The 21768-nt window shown below is 42.3% G+C and overlaps 1 protein-coding gene across 3 annotated transcripts in view; it reads left to right on the forward strand.

Annotated features, from left to right (window-relative positions):
* DCAF8 (DDB1 and CUL4 associated factor 8) overlaps window positions 1-21768 on the forward strand; it is a 59752-nt gene that overhangs the window by 20714 nt on the left and 17270 nt on the right. For all 3 annotated transcript variants that reach the window (XM_066261671.1, XM_066261669.1, XM_066261670.1), the window contains exons 3-6: window positions 11219-11293; window positions 15032-15702; window positions 16635-16775; window positions 20348-20442. In XM_066261671.1, the coding sequence (XP_066117768.1) occupies window positions 11245-11293; window positions 15032-15702; window positions 16635-16775; window positions 20348-20442 (956 nt within the window). In that variant the 5' untranslated portion in view covers window positions 11219-11244. The remainder of the gene's footprint in view (window positions 1-11218; window positions 11294-15031; window positions 15703-16634; window positions 16776-20347; window positions 20443-21768) is intronic.

Genomic DNA, 21768 nt, shown 5'->3' on the forward strand with positions numbered 1-21768 from the left:
ACTCATTTCCTTCCCCAACCCTCTAGTCTTTAATAACTACTGATCTTCTTTCTGTTCCTATAGTTTATTTTTTCCAGATTGTCTTATAAATGGAATCATGTGTAGCTGTTTGAATCTTGCTTCTTTCACTTAGCATAAACATATTTGAGATCCATCCATGTTGCTCTGTGTATCAGTAGTTCATTTATTTTTATTCCTTAGTATTTCATTGTGTAGATGGATCACTATTTGTTTATCCATGACCTAGCTGAAGAACATTTTGATTGTTTCCAGTGTTTAGTGATTCTAAATAAAGCCACTAAAACATTTTGGGTGCACATATTTTCATTTCTCTTGAGTATATACCTAAGTGGAAATTCTGGGTTTTGTGGTGTGTGTTTAACTTTATAAGAAATTGCCAAACTGTTTTCAGTATCAACCATCAGGGTAGGAGTCCTAGAAAGAAAACTTTTGTTATTTCTTTTTTTAAGATTTTATTTATTGATTTTTTAGAGAAGAGAGATGGTGGGAGGAGCAGGAAACATCAACTCATAGTAGTTGCTTCTCACATTGTTACTCTCCTGGGCAAGCTTGGAGTTTTGACCTGTTGACCTCAGCATGCCCAGATTGATGCTTTATCCACTGTGCCATTACAAGTCAGGCAAAAACTTTCATTATTTATTTTTTCATTCTGAATGGTCTTAAGTTTTTCCTAAAGGGTTATTAGAGGGCTGAAATATGTTTGTTTGTTTGTTGTTTTTGTATTTTTCTGAAGTGAGAAGTGGGGAGGCAGAGAGACAGACTCCTGCATGCGCCTAACCGGGATCCACCTGGCAATGCTCTGCCCATCTGGGGCGTTGCTCTGTTGCATCTGGAGCCATTCTAGTGCCTGAGGCGGAGACCATGGAGCCATCCTCAGTGCCTGGGCCAACTTTGTTCCAGTGGAGCCTTGGCTAAGGAAGGGGAAGAGAGAAAGAGAGAGGAAGGAGAGGGGGAAGGGTGGAGAAGCAGATGGACACTTCTCCTGTGTGCCTTGACCAGGTACGAACCCAGAACTTCCACATGCTGGGCAGACACTCTACCACTGAGCCAATCGTCCAGGGCTAACTTATTTTTTTATTTGTTTACTGATTTCAGAGAGAGACAGAGATACTGATATCGATTTGTTGTTCAAATTATTTAAGCATTCATTGGTTGATTCGATTCCCTCATGTGCAATGATTGGGAATCAAACCCACATCCCTGGAGCAGTGGGACAGCGTTCTAACCAACTGAGCTACCCAGCTGGGTCAAAGATTTAATTATTATTATTTCTAAAATTTTAAACATTCTAATAGGTAGGAAAAGGATTCTCATTGTGGTTTAAATTTGTATTTCTCTAATGATTAATAATATGGAGGATCTTTACAGGTGATTTTATTTTTATTTATTTAAAAAAAATTTTTTATTTACAGAGACAGAGTCAGAGAGAGGGATAGACAGATACAGACAAACGGAGAGAGATGAGAAGCATCAATCATTAGTTTTTCGTTGTGACACCTTAGTTGTTCATTGATTGCTTTCTCATATGTGCCTTGACCGTGGGGCTACAGCAGAGCGAGTAACCCCTTGCTCGAGCCAGCGACCTTGGGTCCAAGCTGGTGAGCTCTGCTCAAATCACATGAGTCTGCGCTCAAGCTGGTGACCTCGGGGTCTTGAACCTGGGTCCTACGCATCCCAGTCCACTGCGCCACCGCCTGGTCAGGCTGGTGGTTTTTATTTAGTTGTGAGAGATTTAAAATATATTCTCATTGCTATCCTTAATTAAATATGTCTTTTGCAGATATTTTCTTTTGGTCTGTAGGTTGTCATTTCATCTTCATCTTTTTTTTTTTTTTTTTTTTTTTTTTTACAGAGTCAGAGTCAGAGAGAGGGATAGACATACAGACAGACAGGAATGAAGAGATGAGAAGCATTAATCATTAGTTTTCCGTTGCGCATTGCGACACCTTAATTGTTCATTGATTGCTTTCTCATATGTGCCTTGACCACGGGCCTTCAGCAGACCGAGTGACCCCTTGCTTGAGCCAGCGACCTTGGGTCCAAGCTGGTGAGCCTTGCTCAAACCAGATGAGTCCACGCTCAAGCTGGGGACCTCGGGGTCTCAAACCTGGTTCCTCCACATCCCAATCTGATGTTCTATCCACTGCGCCACCACCTGTTCAGGCTCATCATCTTCTGTTTGTTTTTTTTGTTTGTTTTGTTTTTTGTATTTTTCCAAAGCTGGAAACGGGGAAGCAATCAAACAGACTCCCGCATGCGCCCAACCGGGATCCACCCGGCATGCCCACCAGGGGGCGATTCTCTGCCCATCCAGGGCGTCACTCTGCCACAATCAGAGCCATTCTAGCGCCTGAGGCAGAGGCTACAGAGCCATCCTCAGCGCCCGGGCAAACTTTGCTCCAATGGAGCCTTGGCTGCGGGAGGGGAAGAGAGAGAGAGAGGAAGGAGAGGGGGAGGGGTGGAGAAGCAGAGGTGCCTTCCTCTCCTGTGTGCCCTGGCCGGAATCGAACCTGGGACTCCCGAACGCCAGGCCGATGCTCTACCACTGAGCAAACCGGCCAGGGCCAGGCTCATCTTCTTAAAAGAGTCTCTTGAAGAGTAGATTTTAAATTTTGGTATGTCCAGTTGTTTTTCTTTTATGGTTTGTGCTTTTTGAGTACTACCTTAAGGAATATTTGCCTAACTCATTGTCACAAAGATTATCTCCATTGTTTTATTTTGGAAGTTATATTATTGTTAGCTTTTTCATTTAGGTTTATGATCCATTTTCAGTTAGTTTTTGTATATTGTACAAACAGAGTCAAGATTCTTTATATATATGTATGTATTTTACATTTTGATGTCTTATTGTCTTAGTATACAGATCTCTTGTACAGATCTTTCATTGGTGTTAGGAAAAGGAAACAGCCTCAGTGGGTTTTAAACTTGGTACTTCTTCGACAGAGTTCTCTTACCATACTGTATTAACTCTCCCTCTGCTTGGTTCTTACTAGTATTTTGTTATCTATTTGGTTAAAAATTTAAGACTTTTTTCTTACTAAGTCAAGAACATTCTAGGTCACCAGATTTCTGAGGTAGAAATTAAAATGACACCTAATGTTTTCTTTCCCCCTGTTTCCCAATAGTTTACTATTTAATCTTCAGTTTGGGTAGGGGTTATAGTTATATTTAGAATACATGCAGCAGAGCTAATCTGGTTAAACTCCCTCAGTTACCTGGGAGTTTAACTCATCAGCTTTTCCAAGCTCAGTAGATTTTACATGGAAATTGATTAAGGTAAAACTGGATTTGGTGGCAATGTAGTGCATTAAAGAATTAAAAGGGTAGCTTTTATTCCCCCCCCCCCAATTTTCAACCTGTAATTTTAAAACAGTTGACCTTGCTCTTTATATTTTACATTCATAGGCTTAGAGTAAAAAATCAGTCATCCCTCCCATCACCTCTTCATCCAGATTTCTGCTGTTTTTTTTTTTAATTAAAAAAATTGTTTTAAATGTATTGTGTTGAGGCCTGACCTGTGGTGGCGCAGTGGATAAAGCGTTGACCTGGAAATGCTGAGGTCGCCGGTTCGAAACCCTGGGCTTGCCTGGTCAAGGCACATATGGGAGTTGATGCCCCCAGCTCCTCCCCCCCTTCTCTCTCTCTCTGTCTCTCCCTCTCCTCTCTAAAATGAATTAAATAAAAAATTTAAAAAAAAATTGAATGTATTGTGTTGACATATTTTCAAGTTTCCCAATCAGCATAAATACCTACACATTACATCGTGACCCATGCCCTATGCAAAGTCTCTTTCCACCTTCATTTTGACCCCCAAAGAATGCAGTCTAAATTAGGGTCAAATATGGTATCTAACCTCAGATTATAAGATAAATTGATATTTCTTGGTGATGGAAGAGATTTTAGAGTGGCTTCCATACTTGAGACCTCAGGTTCAGTCATAGATAGCATCATAGCCTGTTTTAACTTGGGCATTTATTTTTAATTCCTACTCTAGAGTTGAGGTTTTTTTTTTTTAAGACTTTATTTATTTATATTAAGAGATGAGAAGGAGGAGAGAGAGAGAGAGAGAAGAGGGGAGGAGCAGGAAGCATCAACTCCCATATGTGCCTTGACCAGGTAATCCCAGGGTTTTGAACCAACGACCTCAGCATTCCAGGTCCACGCTTTATCCACTGTGACCTATGGTGACAGGTCAGGCAGAGTTGAGATTTTTTTAAATTTCTTCATTACGACTGAAGTTTATATGATAAGAGTAACAGCTTATCCCCAAAATAATTGTATTTTTTTTTTTTTTTTTTGTATTTTTCTGAAGCTGGAAACGGGGAGAGACAGTCAGACAGACTGCCGCATGTGCCCGACCGGGATCTACCCGGCACGCCCACCAGGGGCGATGCTCTGCCCACCAGGGGGCGATGCTCTGCCCCTCCGGGGGGTCGCTCTGCCGTGACCAGAGCCACTCTAGCGCCTGGGGCAGCGGCCAAGGAGCCATTCCCAGCGCCCGGGCCATCTTTGCTCCATTGGAGCCTTGGCTGCGGGAGGGGAAGAGAGAGAGAGAGAGGAAGGAGGGGGTGGGGGTGGAGAAGCAAATGGGCGCTTCTCCTATGTGCCCTGGCCGGGAATCGAACCCGGGTCCCCTGCACGCCAGGCTGACGCTCTACTGCTGAGCCAACCGGCCAGGGCCAATAATTGTATTATTTTATTGTCACAGTTTCTTGGCTTTCTAGAGAAGATTCTCCCAAAGTGGGAATATATGCACCCTAATTTCTAGTTTTTCCTAGAAAAAGCCTAATATTTAATGTGAATTGATTAAATATCTGTGTGTATGTACACTCATATTGAAGGTTCATGCTCAGCTTTCACTGATAAATAGTTCATTATCAGTTTTGACACCACTGCTCTAGAGCATCCTTCTGCAGAAATTTTTAACATGTAACTATACTTATCTGTATCATCTCTAGAGTTACCAATATTTTACAAAAAAAGAAAATGAAGTTCAGAAAAGATTAAGTAGCTAATCCAAGGTCACAAAATATGCTAATGTGTTTAGCTGATACTAGAATCTTAGACTTCAGATTTTCAGTTTAGGACTAATTTTGCTAAACTCTGTGGCCCTGAACTGTGACCTTTAGAAGCTATCTGCCTATATTAACTTAGTGATTAGAGTTGACATAAACATTTACAGGGTTTTCTCTGTTTCTGAATTTAGCAATAAATTGTCAACTTTTTTCTTCAAAGAGAAGATCCCTTCTTACCTGACCAGTGGTGCGGATAGAGCATTGACTTGGAATGCTGAGGTGTCCCATGTTTGAAACCCTGAGGTTGCCAACTTGAGCGTGGGCTCATCTGGCTTGAGCACAGGCTCACCAGCTTGAGTGTGGGATCATAGATTCATGCTACCACCTGACCTGTGGTGTCACAGTGGATAAAGCGTCAACCTAGAACGCTGAGGTCATGGGTTTGGAACCCTGGGCTTTCCTGGTCAAGTCACATATGGAAGTTGATGCTTTCTGCTCTTCTCCCTCCCCCCCCTAAAATGAATAAACAAAATAAAAAAAAAAAAAAGATTCATGCTACCATGGTTGCTCGCTTGAGCCCAAAAGTTGTTGGTTTAAAGCCCAAGGTTGCTGGCTTGAGGGCCCCCCGCCCCAAGGGCATGTATGAGAAACAATCAATGAACAACTAAAGTGATAACAATCATGAGTTGATGTTTCTCATCTCTCCCTTCTGGTTAGTCTGTTTGTCTCTGTCTCTGTCTCTTTCACTAATTTAGAAAAGAGAGACAACCCCTCCTTGCAAGAAACTTGCACCAATTCTTTTTTTTTTTTTATCTGAGCCATGATCATCTCTCCTGAGTTTATTTATTTATTTTTAAATTTATTTATTCATTTTAGAGAAGAGAGAGAGAGAGGGAAGGGGGGAGGAGCAGGAAGCATCAACTCCCATATGTGCCTTGACCAGGCAAGCTCAGGGTTTTGTTTTGTTTTGGTTTGGTTTTTTTTGTATTTTTCTGAAGCTGGAAACGGGAGAGACAGTCAGACAGACTCCCGCATGCGCCTGACCGGGATCCACCTGGCACGCCCACCAGGGGGCGACGCTCTGCCCACCAGGGGGCGGTGCTCTGCCCCTCTGAGGCATCGCTCTGTCGCGACCAGAGCCACTCTAGCGCCCGGGGCAGAGGCCAAGGAGCCATCCCCAGCGCCCGGGCCATCTTTGCTCCACTGGAGCCTCGCTGTGGGAGGGGAAGAGAGAGACAGAGAGGAAGGAGAGGGGGAGGGTGGAGAAGCAGATGGGCGCTTCTCCTGTGTGCCCTGGCCAGGAATCGAACCCGGGACCTCTACACGCCAGGCCGACGCTCTACCACTGAACCAACCAGCCAGGGCAAGCCCAGGGTTTTGAACCGGCAACCTCAGCATTCCAGGTTGATGCTTTATCCACTGCACCACCACAGGTCAGGCCAATTTTTCTTTTTTAAAGCACACAAGAGAGACAGGAAGAGAGAGGAATGAGAAGCATTAGTTTGTTGTAGTGGCACCTTAGTTCATCGATTGCTTTCTCATATGAGCCTTGATGGGGGGGGGCTTCCAACAAAGCCAATGACCCCTTGCTCAAGCCAGTGACCATGGGATCATGTCTATGATCTCACTCTCAACCTCAAGCAACAACCTCGTGCTCAGGTTGTTGAACCTGTGCTCAAGCCGGATGAACACATGCTCAAACCAGCAACCCCAGGGTTTCAAACCTGGGTCCTTAGCCAACACTCTATCCCAGGGGTCGAGAACCTATGGCTCGCGAGCCAGATGTGGCTCTTTTGATGGCTGCATCTGGCTCGCAGACAAATCTTTAATAAAAAAAAAACAATAACGTTAAAAATATAAAACATTCTCATGTATTACAATCCATTCATTTCCTACCGCTCATGTTCATGGTTGCGGGTGGCTGGAGCCAATCATAGCTGTCCTCCAAAACAACACCAGTTTTTATTGGATAATGCGTAATGTACACGGGTTGTTTTGTGGCTCTCACGGAATTACATTTTAAAATATGTGGTGTTTATGGCTCTCTCAGTCATAAAGATTCCTGACCCCTGCTCTATCCACTGTACCACCACCTGGTCAGGGAAGTTTTTCCAAAAGATGACATCTATATCTTCTGGGTATGGGGTTGAACCTCGTGACTCTCCTTTGCCCACTTCTCAGAGCTGAGGTGGGCACTAGGCTTTGGCTTCTCCTGGTCATAGAGGCTGGGAAAGCAAATGTGTTTTCTATAGCCAGTATGAGTCTAAAGTTCAGGCAGTCTGGGCTTCCAGAGAAGGAGATGAGATTCAGTTGCTATTTTATTTATTTTATTTTTTGCAGAGTCAGAGTGAGGGATAGACAGGGACAGACAGACAGGAACGGAGAGATGAGAAGCATCAATCATTAGTTTTTCGTTGCACATTGCGACACCTTAGTTCATTGATTGCTCTCTCATATGTGCCTTGACCATGGGCCTTCAGCAGACCAAGTAACCCCTTGAGCCAGTGACCTTGGGTCCAAGCTGGTGAATTTTTTTTGCTCAAACCAAATGAGCCCACACTCAAGCTGGTGACCTCGAGCTGGTGACCTCGGGGTCTCGAACCTGGGTCCTTCCGTATCCCAGTCTGACGCTCTATCCACTGCGCCACCGCCTGGTCAGGCTCAGTTGCTTTTTTTTTTATTTATTTACTGATTTTACAGAAAGGGGCTGGGAGGAGTGAGATGTATAGTTGTTTCACTTTAGTTCATTGCTTGCTTGTTGTATGTGCCTTGACTGAGAAAGCCCAGGATTTTGAACCAGCAACCTCAGTGTTCCAGGTCGACACTCTATCCACTGTGTTACCATAGGCCAGGCGAGATTCAGTTTTGAGAAGGGTTCCCTGGAGCTGCTTTATTCTTCTCTGGGAGTGGATAATAGTGGAGTTGGAAGTATGGTATGGTTGACAGTTTTGATTTTGGAGGTAAGAAAACATCAGATCTGTTCGCAGTGGACCATTAAGTTGTACTTATGACCTTAGTTTTTAATCTTAACCAAGTAGTGCAATTATTTTCCTCACTTCATAGCACTTATTAGTATTTTTTTTGTGTATGTGTGTATGGCAGAGACAGAGAGTCAGAGGGAGGGACAGATAGGGACAGACAGACAGGAAGGGAGAGAGATGAGAAACATCAATTCTTTGTTGCGGTTCCTTAGTTGTTCATTGACTTCTCATTATGTGCATTGATGGGGGGGGCTACAGCAGACCGAGTGACCCCTTGCTCGAGCCAGCGACCTTGGGCTCAAGCTGGTGAGCTTTGCTCAAACCTGATGAGCCCGCGCTTAAGCTGGGAACCTCGGGGTCTCGAACCTGGGTCCTCCGCGTCCCAGTCCGATGCTCTATCCACTGCGCCACCACCTGGTCAGGCAGCACTTATTAGTATTAATATAATTAATTTAAACCCTAGGTTGGGAAGAAGGTATTACTGAGATACTAAAGAATATAAACAGCCTTGGCCAGTTGGCTCAGTGGTAGAGCGGCGGCCTGGCTTGTACGTGTCCCAGGTTTGATTCCCAGTTAGGTCACACAGGAGCAGCGACCATCTGCTTCTCCACCCTTTCCCCTCATCCTCTCACTCTCCTCCTTCCCCTCTACTTCTGTCCCTCTCACACAGCCATGGCTCAGTTGTCACGCTGGAGTTGCCCTTGGACATTGAGGATGCCTCCTTGGCCTCCGCCTCAGGTGCTTAAAAATAAATGGCCCCAGTTGCAATGGAGCAAGCGCCCCAGATAGGTAGAGCATTGTCCCCTAGTGGGCTTGCCAGGTAGATCCTGGTCGGAGTACATGTGGCAGTTTGTCCTTCTGCCTCCCCTCTTCTCACTAAATTTAAAATAAACATAAATAAAGAATATAAACAGGGACTGCTATGAGAGAAATCAAGCGGTGTATAAGGAATGCCATACAAAAATATATATCATTGGAAGTAGGAGGAAGAAAATAGCCCTCTCTACAAATAGCTCTTCACTGTTTTTCTTTATGTGTCTTCACAAATCTGTTTTTTATTGGCTTTGTCTTTCATCATCAGCCTTCCAGGTGTTCTTCCCTCAGATTCAGCCTCAGTCCTGCTCTTGGCTTATTTTCACTCCCCTGCTTTGGCCTACTATAAGCAATCTTTTGGCAGCTGTCCCTTGGCAGAGGACACTTTTTATGGCAAGTTGATTTTTGTAGAATAGAATAAAGGGTAAGGATGGAGCTGCTTCTGGGTTAATTGTTATAGGAATGAAAGGGCTGTTGAAAGATTAGAGGCCATTATGCCTGGGTACAAGGACTGGAGTTATAATCATATTTTGCCTTTTACTAGTGCTTTTTGTCCATGGCACTGAAATGGCTTAATAAAATTATGGTCTGAAGAGTATTTTTCTTTGCTCTTTGAAATTTGCTCAAGGTAGGAGTAAGGCCCTGAAAAAATAATGTGTTACAGTGATATAAAAAGGAAAAAGCTAGGTACCTTGATTCCTAGTTATAGCTTTGCCAAAAGGACAAATCTGGCAAAAGTTGGTAGAATTGTGAAATAATGTTTGTTATTTTATGAAATAGACTGAGATGGTTTAATAGAAATGTTGCCCTTTTCTTCCCCAGCTTTGCACTTGGTGATTATTATTAGTGTAAAGAGGGGGAAAAACCTTGAACGTTCTTTCTTAGAGGGAGGGGCTCCCAAGTTTTAATTTGTCTTTGCTTCTTAAAATAGTGAATATCTGCACCTATAAGTGTGAATGAAGTTAGGCATTGGTGTGAATAAAAAACCCCTTACCCCATGAGCTTGATTTCTTTCATCTCTTTTAGTTTGTGTATTAAGTGATATAAAGAGTCTTACCCACCACTTCCTGAGAAGACAGTGTAATATAGAGCAGTGTTTTTCAATCGGTGATCTGTGGAAGACCACCAGAAATTTCGTGCCTGTCCATGAAAGAGTTAACCACCCTGATGTTGTATGAGGATTATAGGCTCAATGATCTTAGTTGAATTTGCTTATGCTCAGGGTGATTTCTGCCTTGGCAGTCTCCACAATAATAATAATAATTTTTTTTATTCATTTTTTTAGAGAGGAGAGAGAGGGAGAGAGAGAGACAGAGAGAGAGAAGGGGGGAGGAGCTGGAAGCATCAAATCCCATATGTGCTTTGACCAGGCAAGCCCAGGGTTTCGAACTGGCGACCTCAGCATTTCCAGGTCGACACTTTATTCATAATAATTTTTTTTTTAAAGAGGCAGACAGTAAGGGAGAGGGAGAAAAAGAATCAACTTGTAGTTATGGCACTTTAGTTCATTGATTGCTTCTCATAAGTGCTTTGACTGAGGGGTTCCACCTGAGCCAATGACCCCTTGTTCAAGCCAGCAACCTTGGGCTCAAGCCAGGGACCATGGAATTATGTTGATGATCCCACACTCAAGCTGATGAACCTGTGCTCAAGTTAGCAACCTTGGTTTTCAAACCTTGGACCTCAGCATCCCAGGTCAATGCTCTATCCCTTGGGCCACCATCAGTTAGGCAGCTCTCCGATTTTCACTCATCCCCCAGTGTATAAAGGTTGAAAACCACTGATAACAGAGTTTGTGGATACGTAAGACTAGTATTTACAATAGAAGATTTTTTCTAGAGGACAGTGCTAAAGTCAGCTCTTTGTATTGAGTTAAAGCTCTCTGCTTATAGATGTATCACTTGATATATACCTTCTGTTTCAGGCTTTGAGTTTCCTCTTTCCCAGCTGAAAAAACATTGCTAGGTACTCAGTGAGTAAGGTGAAGAGATTGCAGTTGAGTTCCCAGAGATATGTCTCTTTATGGAATTTAGACATAGTGGGAGACTCTGGTAGATTTTCAGCATCTGAGAAGCCCTGTTGAGCACACATAAAAAATTGTTTTTATAAAAATGATAAAGGCTCTACACTGTTAAATCTTTTTGTCTCTTTTAGCATCTTTTCCACATTGTTTTCTAATTGTTATTTTCTTCTTATTTATTCATTTTATACAGAGAGGAGAGATAAAGAGACAAGGGGGGAGGAGCAGGAAGCATCAGCTCCTATATGTGCCTTGACCAGGGAAGCCCAGGGTTTTGAACTGGTGACCTCAGTGTTCCAAGTCGACGCTTTATCCACTGCGCCACCACAGGTCAGCTAATTGTTATTTTCTTGCCTTTCCAAATCCAGGCTGGCTACAACAAACATCAATCAAGATGTCCAGCAAAGGAAGCAACACAGATGGCAAAACAGACTTAGCTAATGGTAAGGGGCTAAAATGAAGGTGAAGTTCTTTTTGCTGTTAAACAAAGGTTCTCCTTCCTCAAAGAGTGGAGACATGGATATTAGTGGAGGGAAGGAAATCTTTCCTAAGAGTAAGCCCTTGAGTTGTTTTGAGTACAGGAAACTACACAGGAAACAAACACCTTGGACTGTCTGGTACTTTTGTTTCTTCAACTTCTATCTGATTGTTTTCAGAAGATCAGTTAAAGAGTTATGTCTATTAGAGGTCAGGTTTGGAATTCTGAAAAGTTGTAGGGATGGATAAAACCTAGGAGATGCTGTTAATAAAAGAGAAGAATGATCTAGTTGGTGATGGGAACAAGTTGTTGGGAAGATGAGGTTCCCTAGTTATAATGAGAAGTCTCTTTCTGTGGTAGATCATAGTTTGATAGAGATATTAGATAAGAGATGAAGTTATAACCTAAACCACCTAGAACTGGGGTTTTCTTTTTGCCTTTCTTCCACCCATGCACCCACCCACTCACCCACTCATCCTCTTACCCTTTCATCCACCCACTCATCCTCTCACCCTTCCACCCACCCACCCACCCTTCCATCTTTTCTTTCTTGTACCAGTGCTACCACATGTTAAATCATTGTGTCTAGTGCAGATTTGAAGGCAAGATATCAAGATTCTGATAGAATTAGCTACTACCTTGGTTATTCAACCAGTACTTCAACTCCGAACCAACTATTAAACTAGAAAAACATCCTTTGAATGGCTTTGGTTGGGCAGCACAGTGTCTAGCATTCCTTAGTACCTTGCAAATCAGGATTATAGGCTAAATTCTAGTTGGTGTGATTGACAGTAATGAAACTGAAGAGGGGAAAGTGAGATTTTTCAACATGCTGTTTTATTGTCCCCCCTTTTTTTAAGGGATAGGAGGGGAGATAGAGTGCTGCATTCACCCCCACCGGGAGCCATCTGTCAACCCCCTTCTGGGGCTTATGCTCAGATCAACTGAGCTATTTTTAGTTCCTGAGACTGATGCACTTGGACCAACCAAGTTATCCTTAGCACCTGGGGCCGGCGCTCAAACCAGTCGAGCCAGTGGCTGCAGGAGGGGAAGAGAGAGAGAGAGAGGGTAGTGGAAGGGAGCAGGAGCAGATGGTCTCTTCTCTTATGTGCCCTGACTGGGAATCAAACCTGGAGCATCCATACACTGGGCCAGTGCTCTATCCATTGAACCAACCAGGCAGGGCCACCTTTGTTCTTTTCTTACCACTGCCATTCATCTTCTGTAAAGAAAAGTGGTTCAGATTTTTCACTAGGCTTAGTTGCAAGACACAGCATTCTATAGGGTTTTGAGGTATACAATTGATTTGGAACTTGGCTATGTTAGCTAGATCAGGGATTGGCAAACTATGGCGTGAGGCCAAGTCCAGCCTGCCACTGTTTTTGTGAAGTTTATTGGAACACCGTCATTTACATAGTATTTGTGTTTGCTTTTGTGCTATAGCAGTGTGGTGTGGAGGAGTTGTCACAGAGATCCATATGATTGTGAAGCCTCAGATTTTTATGGTCTGGCTGTTGGCAGGAAAAAATTTGCCGGCCCCTTAGCTAGATCTTGGTCGTTGACTATTAGGGTTCTCTTGCTGAACTTGTAATATGCTCTGGCCTTTATGTTAATGTGATAGCCCCTCCCCCACTGCAAAGTTGTCTTAATTTGTTAATCATGATTTTAACAATAAATGCTAGGGGTTATGACATTTTCATTTTTTATTCTCCACAGAGGTGATAGGTGTGATATTTTATCTCTTCTCACCACTCTAAATGTGAAACCCAGTTGTATTTCAAAAACCACACTATTATCAGTGAACAACTAAGATGCCACAACAAAGAATTGATGCTTTTCATCTCTCTCCCTTCCTGTCTGTCTGTCCGTACCTGTCCCTCTCTCTGTTAATTAAAAACAAAGAAAACACCTGTTGCTCTTTCTCAGCATAGACAGCAGTTCCAGCAGTTATATTTCATAGGAGCAAATTGCCGCACTGTTCCCCTTTATCTTCTAGTTCCTAGCCTAGTTGTTTTCACACTGTGCTCTTAGTTGAGATGCTTTTGGAAAAGAGCTGTTTTTATGTGTTCCCAACCTTCTGTCACTACTTGAACCAAAGCATTTGTATTATCTGTTGTCTGTTTTGGGTTTTGTCTACGAGTTCATTGGAAAAGGAGTTCCATTGCTTTGAAGATTTTCAGAAATTACTTCTCTAGTCTAGATGAATAAGCAGTAAGCTGCTCCAGTCCTTTGAATTTTTAAACATTAATGTAGTATTGGAGTTGAATAGCTCATGCCAGAATCACCCATAGCTGGTCTTGCCTAACAGCCTTTACTTCTGGCAAAATAAGATTTATAGCCATCTAAGAAAAAGGCATGACCAGTGTTTGAAATGTTCATTCTCCCTTTCTTTACACCTTGACCTTAAGTTGGAAGTTGTTGCCAAGTACTTATTGGAATATGATATGGCTTTTTCTGATAGAACGCATTATTAATTGTTGGGGATTAGATCATTCAGTATGATCCGATTATTTTATAACTACCAGCATGAGAGGCCTAGAAAATGGTGAACTTTCTTCCCAGGTACCACTGTACATATGCTTCCTGATAGAACTTTGTCTCAAACAGTTTGTATAACTAAAAATAGTGTTAAAATTATTAAATTAACAGAAACAAGTCAGAATACATATATTAGCAAACAGTGAGCAAGAGCTCACTCAAATGATCACAATTCACACTTGTTTCTTCTACTTTCTTCTGGATTCTTAGTGGACTTTTAAGATGTTGGAGAAAGAAACATAGAATTTAGGAGATGGATGGTAGTAGTTTTCTTGAAGTGGCTTTCTTTTTTTAAATTATTTTATTTATTTATTTATTTTTTACAGAGACAAAGAGAGAGTCAGAGAGAGGGATAGATAGGGACAGACAGGAACGTAGAGAGATGAGAAGCATCAATCATCAGTTTTTCGTTGCAACACCTTAGTTGTTCACCGATTGCTCTCTCATGTGTGCCTTGACCATGGGGCTACAGCAGACGGAGTAACCCCTTGCTCGAGCCAGGGACCCCAAGGTCCAAGCTGGTGAGCTTTGCTCAAACCAGATGAGCCCGTGCTCAAGCTGGCGACCTCGGGGTCTCGAACCTGGGTTCTCCACATCCCAGTCTGATTCTTTATCCACTGCGCCACCGCCTGGTCAGGCACTGAAGTGGCTTTCTTAAATTAAGAAAACATCCAGCTCCTCATTTACTGTCAAAGTGTTTTTAATCAGTTAATTTTCATCTTTTTCTAAGAAGATGGCTATGCCAACTCTTGTGGGGATGGTTATTCTTTTTCTTATATTTAGTTTAATTATTTACTGTAACTAATGGATGCCCACCCAGAAGAGCAGAGCTTAAGGTAGTTATAGCAAGCATACTTTCGTACAGTCTGCCAGTGCTTTGCCTCTTGAGAATGTATTATACTCTTAGATACTGCATTTCTTCAATTCTGTTGAAGTACCTTTTTGTTTGTTTGTGGCTTTGATCTTAATCTTTTCAATTTCTTGTCCAAGTTTCCCCCTCAGAAGGTACTCTTTATAAACGTTTGTAATGAAAACACTTTGGCCAAAATTGGTTTCTGGATCTTTTGATGTGATGATTTCTTAGACTAAGGTGGGGAAATGCTTCTGATCACTATCCTATTTCCTTCTTCCCTCCCTCACCGACCCATTTCTTACTTATATGCAGGAAGTATGTCTAGCAGTCCAGAGGAGATGTCTGGAGCTGAAGAGGGGAGGGAGACATCCTCAGGCATTGAAGTAGAGGCCTCAGACCTGAGCTTGAGCTTGACAGGGGATGATGGTGGTCCCAATCGCACCAGCACAGAAAGTCGAGGCACAGATACAGAGAGCTCAGGTGAAGATAAGGACTCTGACAGCATGGAGGACACTGGCCATTACTCCATCAATGATGAAAACCAAGTTCATGATCGCTCAGAGGAAGAGGAGGAGGAAGAAGAGGAGGAAGAAGAGCATCCTCGGCGTCGTATACAACGCAAGCGGGCCAATCGTGATCAGGACTCATCAGATGATGAGCGGGCCCTGGAGGACTGGGTGTCCTCAGAGACATCAGCCCTACCCCGACCTCGCTGGCAAGCCCTTCTTGCCCTTCGGGAGCGGGAGCTGGGTTCAAGTTCCCGCTTTATATATGAGGCTTGTGGGGCAAGAGTCTTTGTGCAGCGTTTCCGCCTGCAGCATGGGCTTGAGGGCCATACTGGTTGTGTCAATACCCTGCACTTTAATCAGCGTGGAACTTGGCTGGCCAGTGGCAGCGATGATCTGAAAGTGGTGGTTTGGGACTGGGTGCGGCGGCAGCCAGTACTGGACTTTGAGAGTGGTCACAAAAGCAATGTCTTCCAGGTGAGGCAAGGGAGCAGAATAGCAATTTGAAAGTCAGGCATGAGTTAGACAAATCTGAGCTGTTGCCTCTAGTGGGAGTTGGTAAGGAGTTGTAGGAATTAAACATCAATCTCAGTTCTACCTTGGCTCTTATAATGCACTTGCCTTGGCTCTTATAAATACACTAAAAGACCTATGGCAAGCTTTTCTTTCCTTAAGCTTAAAGACTGTTGGAAATTTCCTCATAGGTAGGGTGCTTAGAAATCATCAGAATGTGTGTGCCTTAGTAGGAGGCATATAGTGTGAAGACAGAGACTATTGAGCCAGACTGCTTGGGTTTAAATTCTGGCCCTACCCTTTACTAGCTGTGTGATTTGAAGCAAGTTATTTAACCTCTTTTTCAGTTTATCTATAATACAGGGATAATAACAGAGGGTTATGACGATTAAGTAACAATAGAAGCTGAGCAGTTAGAACCATGCCTGGTACTTAAACATTTTATAAATGTTAGTGAGTACTGTAATTCTCTGGAGATTTTACTTGTCAACACAATACATCATATTTGTACTGGCCATTTATTTCTAAGTATGTTTTCTCCAACATCCCCTCTAGTTTCCTTTTCTTTATAGCAAATTTTGTTTACTTCCTGAATCAAGATAGGATTTCCTCCTTTTTTTCTTTTTCTCCGCTGGTAGGTAGAGTCCTAGTTACCATGTACTAATTCAGCCTTCCAGAATTAACTGAAATGCTCTCTTACACCAGAGTTTTACTCCACCTCTCCGTTAACTTTCGGAAGAAATTAGACTTTAACCAATTATGTAAGAGTTGGCAAGCTAAGTTTTCAGCTGTAGTGAAACAAAAGATGGTGTGTAGGGGTTGTTATAATTTTTTCTCTCATATTTACCTCTTTGATTTCTTTTGTGTGTCCCCTTTTTCATTCTTAAACATCCCAGGCAAAGTTCCTTCCTAACAGTGGTGATTCCACCCTGGCCATGTGTGCCCGTGATGGGCAGGTGCGAGTAGCAGAGTTGTCTGCCACACAGTGCTGCAAGAATACAAAACGTGTGGCCCAGCATAAGGGAGCATCCCACAAGGTAAGTCAGTCTTGGCCCGAAAGGATGTGCAGTTCAGCTCCTCTGGATCTCACCAAGATGCTCTTGTATCTCTGTTTATTGTAGTCACCTGCCTCCCTTCTTTGAGTCCTAAGATTTGTACATAAGAAGGGAGAAAAAGCCATCATCTAAAACTTCTTGGAATGCAGGTATTTGAGAGATTTATAGATCTTGCACATGTAATATTAAGCTGATTATAGGAGTCCTCAGGTTATGAGTCTCAACATACAATGTTTTGAGTTTATGATGCTTACTCCCATAAAAACTTTAAAAAATTGAGACATGAGTGTTTTGGCTTATGCTGTTAGCATCGTACTTTCGGACTACGTGGGCAAACTATTTTGGTTGCGCACGGCAGAAGAAGACACAGTAATGCGGCATATGAGGGAGGGAGTTGGCGTCCCCCAGTACGCTTACCTGCGCCATTTTGGACTGTTACAAGATCAAGTGTTCCGTCCGTGTTGCTTTGTTAGTCATTTTTTTTGTTACTACAGTACAGTGTATTTATGTCTTTCCTTTTTCTGTAGCTTAGTTTTTTTATGTTCTGGATTATGATTTTACAACTGTTTTAGGATAGGTAAGTGACTTTGGCTAGGGTGGTGTTTCGACTTACACCAAAATTTGTGTTACATTACTGTCATAGGAATGGAACTGTATTATAACCCAAGGATCCCCTGTATACCTAATTCTTCAATTGTACCATAGTTTGGAAATCCCTGAGGTCTCCTATGCCTTCCAAACTTTTTAAAAAAATTCTTTTTTTAAATTAATTTTAATGGGGTGACAATTGATAAATCAGGGTACATATGTTCAGAGAAAACATCTCTATGTTATTTTGACATTTAATTATGCTGCATTCCCATAACCCAAAGTCCAGTTGTCTTCCATCACCTTCTAACTGGTTTTCTTTGTGCCCCTCCCCTCCCCCATCTTTTTTTAATTAAAAAAAAATGTTTATTGTATTGATTTTAGAGAGAGAGAAGGGAAGGGAGAGAGGGAGAGAGAGATAGGAACATTGATCTGCTCCTGTATATTCCCTGACCGGGGATTGAACTGGTAGCCTCTGCACTATCCTGTCAGGGCCAAACCGTTAAACTTTACTCTAATTATATTTAGAACATCTTATTAACAGCTCCAGGGTGCGAGTGGTTGGTTCCTCATATGTAAGAGGTCAAACTTTTCTGCTCATAATTCTTAGTGTACAAACAGCACTATTTTTGGAAGCTCTGTTTAGACCTGGATTATAGATTATAGGCTAAATAGTCATGGTGGCAGTCAGGACTAAGGAGCTGGCTAGTCTCAGGATAGGTATCATGTTCTTCTGTGCCATGGGAAGAAAATGGTCCTCTCTTTTTAAAAAATTTTTCTTTAGTGAGAAGCAGGAAAACAGAGAGACAGTCTCCCGCATGTGCCCCAACCAGGATCCACCCGGCAAGCCCCCCACAGGGAGATGCTCTGCCCATCTAGGCTGTTGCTCCGTTGCTCTATAGCTGAGCTATTTAGTGCCTGACGCAGAGGCCACAGAGCGATCCTCAGCACCTGGGGCCAACTTGCTCCAGTTGAGCCATAGCTGCAGGGAGAGGAAAAGAGATAGGGAGAAGGGGAGGAGTGGAGAAGCAGATGGTCCCTCCTCCTGTGTGCCCTGTCTGGGAATCGAACCCGGGACATCCATATGCCAGGCTGACACTCTACCACTGAGCCAACTGGCCAGGGCCGAGAATGATCTTCTCTTTAAAAAGCCTAAGCAACTATGTATGTAGAAGGAACTGTAGTATCCTTTTCTGGATGGCTCAGGCAATGTGAAAATTATGTATTATTTTGAATCTTAAGTGTATCTCCAACCTACTAGATAACTAATTTTTAGAACTAAGGTGTAGGGCAGTGGTTCTCAAAACTTTCTGAAGTCGGGGTACATTTAAAATCCTGCAAGTAGCCTGATCAGGCGGTGGCGCAGTGGATAGAGCGTTGGACTGGGATGTGGAGGACCCAGGTTCGAGACCCTGAGATCGCCAGCTTGAGTGCAGGCTCATCTGGTTTGAACAAGGCTCGCCAGCTTGAGTTCAGGGTTGCTGGCTTAGCAAGGGGTCACTCGGTCTGCTGTAGCCCCCCCCCCTCAGTCAAGGCGCAAATGAGAAATCAGTCAGTGAACAACTAAGGAGCCGCAACGAAGAATTGATGTTTCTTATCTCTCTCCCTTCCTGACTGTCCCTATTTGTCCCTCTCTCTGACTCACTCTGTCTCTGCCACAAAAAAAAAAAAAAAAAATCCTGCAAATAATTGTAGGTACACTACGTATAAATTTCTGAGAAATGTTTTAATAATTAAATGTTAAAGAAAAGAAATAAAAAGTCCAAGCATGCTTTTATGGTAATTAAACAAAATAAATACAACAAAATTAAATTTATTCTGACATTAAAAAACATTTTTATGTTACATTTTTTGAGTTATGCTTTTTAGAATTTGTTAAAGGGTTAAAAAATAAAAAAAATGACAAAAATGTTTTTTTTATATATATATAGATACATTCTTAGTAAGATTTAGTAAATTCGGCAGGTCCCAGTGCAAATGTGTTAAGTTTTTTCATTCTTGTGTTTATGAGAAACATGAGCCTCATGTGTCCTAGTGATTTCTTCAGTGTTTGGGCATATATTTGAAAGGCAAACTCTTATTTCCTTGTCAATACATTGAAAAATTCCTCTCTTTTTGTTCTTGTGTTAAGAGTAGAAAATCCTAATTCACATAAATAGGATGTTGAAAATTGTAGTAAAATGTTCAAAGCTTTTTTAGATATTGCCACATATTCTTCTTTTATAGAAATCCAAAAGGCTTCAAGAGACAATTCCTTATGTTTAATCATCAATTCAAAACCCCCACCATACATATCATCTTAACTTGACACCAAACAAAGGATAGAAGAAACTTGCCTCCAGTCTTTCCAGGGAACATGGGGGGTAGTGTAAACAATCCAGCACCACAGCTTAACAGCTTTTGCAACCTAATCAGGCAAGTGAGGTGGGGGGTTGGGCAGACTGACAGCTTACAGCCAGTGCCCCACACCTCTGTCCCCAAAAATCTAAACTCCAAAAACCCTGTTGGTTTTTTGGTCCCCAACAGGCACATATTTCTCTGGAATACCATAGGGTGCACCTGGAAATCTTCTAGGGCGCACACTTTGAGAACCACTGATGTTTAGGGGAATGGAACTTGGGTTCCATTTCTTTCCTTACCTGAGAGTAGAATGGATTTTATTTGAGAATGAGCCCTAATGACTGATGTTTTCCTTTGGTGTCACTGTTTAAATCCCTTGGGGACTTAGTTAAAATAGCAAATCACCTGTCCTTTCCACTTGTGTAAACAAGCTGGAAGTAATTTACACAGAATGAGAGAGGATAGGTTTATTGATTATCTCCTTTCCTGGGAATTTATAACAATAAAAGGTAGACATTTGTCCTGCTGAGACATTTTAAATACAGCCCTTCCTAAAGATAAAGGAATACTGGATAACCTAATTTTAATCTTTAGAAACCTCATCCTTTTCCTTTTTTCTCTTACAGTTGGCCTTGGAACCAGACTCTCCCTGTACGTTTCTATCTGCAGGTGAAGATGCAGTTGTCTTCACCATCGACCTCAGACAGGACCGACCAGCTTCGTAAGTAGAGCAGTGGTACTTTTACAGAACTGGATCTCTTAGCCTTGAAAATATTCTGCGTGGCCTAGGTAATGCTCAACTCCTTGGTTCATCAGAATGGTGCATACGTGCCTACAAGAAGCAGGTTAGGGTTTAGGAGAATTTCTTACTTCTTTACTGTTGTCTCTCAGCAGTGAAGTACCATTTAGTCTAACTTTATTTCTTTGTAAAAAAAATATTGTATTTATTGATTTTAGAGAGAGGAAAGAGAGAGAGATAAAGGTAGGGGCAAGGCAGAAAGCATCAACCCTTAGGCAGTTGCTTCTCTTATGTGCCTTGACCGGGCAAGCCTGAGGTTTCAAACCAGCAACCTCAGCATTCCAGGTTGACTCTTTTATCTACTGTGCCACCATAGGTCAGACTAACTTTATCTCTAAAGCAAGGGTTAGTTATCTTATTATATGTGAGCTTTAATAACTCTCCATTTACTTGGGTGCCACTCACCCACAAGAAGTGCATATTACTGCATATTACTCTACAAAGCAGCTTAGAGATATCCTATGTAGTTTTCAATTCAGTTATGTATCAAAATATGTTAACAGATGATAAATTTTTAACAAAAATACTGGTAGCTATAGAATGCTGTTGTATCACAGCTCATTTTTGCATGAGTTTGAGACTCATGGCTAACATACCCTTTTTCAGCTGTGATATAGCATCTTGTTTGGATCTGGGGGGAAGGGTGGTGTGTGTGTGTGTGTTTGTTTGTGTGTGTCTGTCTCACACACACATGAAGGAAATTGAAATAATAAAGTATATAGATAAAATGTAAATGATCTCTATACCCCCATTTTTCTGGCTGTTGATAATCTCTGTTCAAAATTTTGAATACCTTTTCTTTTTGTACAGTTTTATATATCTTAATACATACATAAACACTTTTTCTTTTAAGTGGGATAATTACATATATGTATATAGAAACATGTCTGTCTCTGCAGTTTGCTTTTTCCATGTTTGGAGATTTTTCTCCATCAGACCATCAAGGTCTACCTCATTTTTTTTTTCCTTAAGTGAGAAGCGGGGAGGCAGAGAGACAGACTCCCACATGTGCCCAACCAGGATCCACCCGGCAAGCTCCCTATGGGGAGATACTCTGCCCATCTGGGGCTGTTGTTTCGTTGCTTAGCAAACAAGCTATTTTAGCATCTGAGGCAAGGCCATGGAACCATCCTCAACACCCAGGGCCAACTTGCTACAACTGAGCCATGGCTGTGGGAGGGGAAGAGGTGGGGGAGGGGGAGAGGTAGAGAAGCAGATGGGTGCTTCTCCTGTGTACCCTAACCAGGA

This window comes from Saccopteryx bilineata, chromosome 2 (genome assembly GCF_036850765.1).
Source record: "Saccopteryx bilineata isolate mSacBil1 chromosome 2, mSacBil1_pri_phased_curated, whole genome shotgun sequence".
Lineage (NCBI taxonomy): Eukaryota > Metazoa > Chordata > Mammalia > Chiroptera > Emballonuridae > Saccopteryx > Saccopteryx bilineata.